Source organism: Eriocheir sinensis, chromosome 2, assembly GCF_024679095.1.
Source record: "Eriocheir sinensis breed Jianghai 21 chromosome 2, ASM2467909v1, whole genome shotgun sequence".
In the NCBI taxonomy this organism is placed as follows: domain Eukaryota; kingdom Metazoa; phylum Arthropoda; class Malacostraca; order Decapoda; family Varunidae; genus Eriocheir; species Eriocheir sinensis.
The window spans coordinates 27,887,679-27,890,178 of NC_066510.1; the positions used below are offsets into that span (position 1 = coordinate 27,887,679).

Below are 2,500 nucleotides of genomic sequence, written 5' to 3' on the forward strand. Positions count from 1 at the left end.
CTGAGTGGATGTACTTGAGGCCTCGCAACACCTGATAGATGAGGAACTGCACGTGGTCATCTGTCAGCTTCTGGGTCTTGACTATGTTGTTGAGGTCAGCACCCATGAGTGGCGTCACCAGATATCTGTGGGTAGAGTTACTTGTTACAACGTTTCTACAATAATTCATCTACATACGTGGAATAGGGTGCGGTTCATAATTAGTGACATTCTTGTATATTATGATTGGCTATCAACTGTAAGAAAATCAAACCAGTGCCAAAATTAAAGTGTGCCTATGCCAGTCAACAAGTGATTCCTCGTGAATATTTTAGGAGTGAAAGGCAGTTTGTGACCTAGCCAGCAAAAACAAAAACAACAATTGTGTATGTGTCTTTCAGGAGGAGGGTATCGGGACACCTCTCCTTCCGAAATCGACCTATCTTTCGGCGACTCCTCTGAACGCTTTTTTATAGGAGCGGTGAATAGTCAGCTTTTTTTTTTTCATTATTCTTTCCTTTTTTTTTCCCCTTGAGCTGTTTCCTCTGCTGTAAAAAGAAAAAAAGAGAAAAAAAAAAAGGAAAATGTGCAAGCTGTAGGGTGACTATTTCAATGACTTATTTTTAAAAATAATTTTTTTGCTTGCAACCTAAGTGATTTTTTTTCACTCTTATCTCTTCATTACTGATTTTCTTTTTAATTCCATGCCATGCCCTAAATAATGGTGGTTGTATCATTATCACTTGTCTTTAATGTCTTTCACTACCTCAAACTTAGGTTATCCTTATTTATACTCTTCACGGGGAGTGCAATTGTATTTATCTTGAAATGATCTGCCAGTTTTAGAAAAGCATGCAGTGACAAGCTAAATAAATAGGTTGGAGGCCATATGGGTCAGGAAGGGCGTGTCATGTTTGTGTCTGTCCCGCCCCAGAATGAAAAGAAGGGAAAGTATTATTATAGTTATTTCTCTTATTTCTCTTCTTCATCTTCTTATCATCATCATCATTTTCATTACCACTACTGCTACTACAACCACAACTGTTATTTACCGTCACTACTACCACGATCAACAAGAAAAACTCATTGCTTTAGAGAATCCAAAAACACCCACGCAGTATTTAGTATAATCATATTTAACTACACAAACAAAGAGCTCCTACATACCCGTCGCCCTCGTACGCAGCAACACTGGCCGCCACCACCACCACCACACCGCCCACGCACCCATACACACCCAACCCACGGCCAACAGCGGAGATCTCCCAAGGGTTACCCAACAAACACACATACCAGGGTTCGAACACTGACGCAATCACCCCTGACTAACCCCAATGACATTAGTATTATTTTGCTCATAGATAACTAGCGTTTTGTCCTCTATTGAGACATGAGTGTTATAATATACCCAACTATACGTGACCTCTGCGAGAGAGAGAAAATGCTATGTCATTGTCGGTATGCTTGGAGACCGAAGTAGGTACGAAATTAAGACGTAAAATTGAGTGTGTCCCAATAGGAGGAGGAGCAGCGAGTTCAGTGAGTGACAAGGGAAAAAAAAAAAAAAAAGTCGAGGTGTTGAGAACGGAGACTCACGATGGAAGGAAGAGTAAAAGAGGAGAAAGCAAGGAGGGAAACAGCAGAACAACACTAAAACCAAAGAATAAAAAGAGAAGAGGTATAGAGAAGAGGAAAATAAGGAATATAAGGCGAGTTGAAGAAGCGAATACAACAGAAGGAAAGAAACATGCGAAGAGGAAGAGAGTGAAGAAGAGGGTGATGAGAAGGATGAAAAGCAGAATGAAGAGAATGAGAAGGGAAGCAGGAGCAGAAAGAGGAAGAAAAGCAGGAGCAGGGGCAGAAACAGGAGCAGATTGAGAAGGATAAACAGGAACAGAAAGAGGAGGATGAGAAAGACGGATGAATGGGAGCAAAAAGAGGGGGTGGAGGAGGAAGAGGAGGAGGATAAACAGGAGCAAGAGGAGGAGGAGGATGATGATGATAGGCAGAAACAGAAAGAGGAGGAGGAAGAGAAAGATAAGCAGGAACATTAAGAGGAGGGGGAGACTCTCACTCGCAACAAGTCGGCCTCCGAGCCTTATCCTGCTTAGCTTAGTGGCGCCACGCATCGCCCTAGGAGCGTGAGCGTGACGGACACACACTCGCATGTCCTCCCTGGATGAGCCGAGCTGCGAGGATGGGGGCGACGCAAGCTCTCCGCCCGAAGTGACGCAAAATGCCACCGTGAATGCCAACCACCCGGAAAGCACACGCACGAAGACACCCAAGACATCGTAGAAAACGGGAAGTTCATTACAAGGGAGGATTTTCTTATTTATATAATTGCCAAGTCGTAAAGCTATATCATGTGTGATTTGGCTAAGTGGTATTGATTGTGAAAACGCCATGGTGACAGCATTATTAAAATTTATAACACTAATAACAGAAAAAAAAAGGAGGAAGAAGATGAAGATAAAGAAGAAAAAAAAGAAGGAGAATAAGGTGAAGTATTAAAAGGGGA

At 42.4% G+C, this 2,500-nt stretch overlaps 1 protein-coding gene across 3 annotated transcripts in view; it reads right to left on the reverse strand.

Annotated features, from left to right (window-relative positions):
- Positions 1-2,500, reverse strand: part of LOC127002089 (mitogen-activated protein kinase 14-like) — a 31,060-nt gene that overhangs the window by 8,338 nt on the left and 20,222 nt on the right. For all 3 annotated transcript variants that reach the window (XM_050867560.1, XM_050867549.1, XM_050867571.1), the window contains exon 4: positions 1-125. This exon is cut by the window's left edge and continues 17 nt beyond it. In XM_050867560.1, the coding sequence (XP_050723517.1) occupies positions 1-125 (125 nt within the window). The remainder of the gene's footprint in view (positions 126-2,500) is intronic.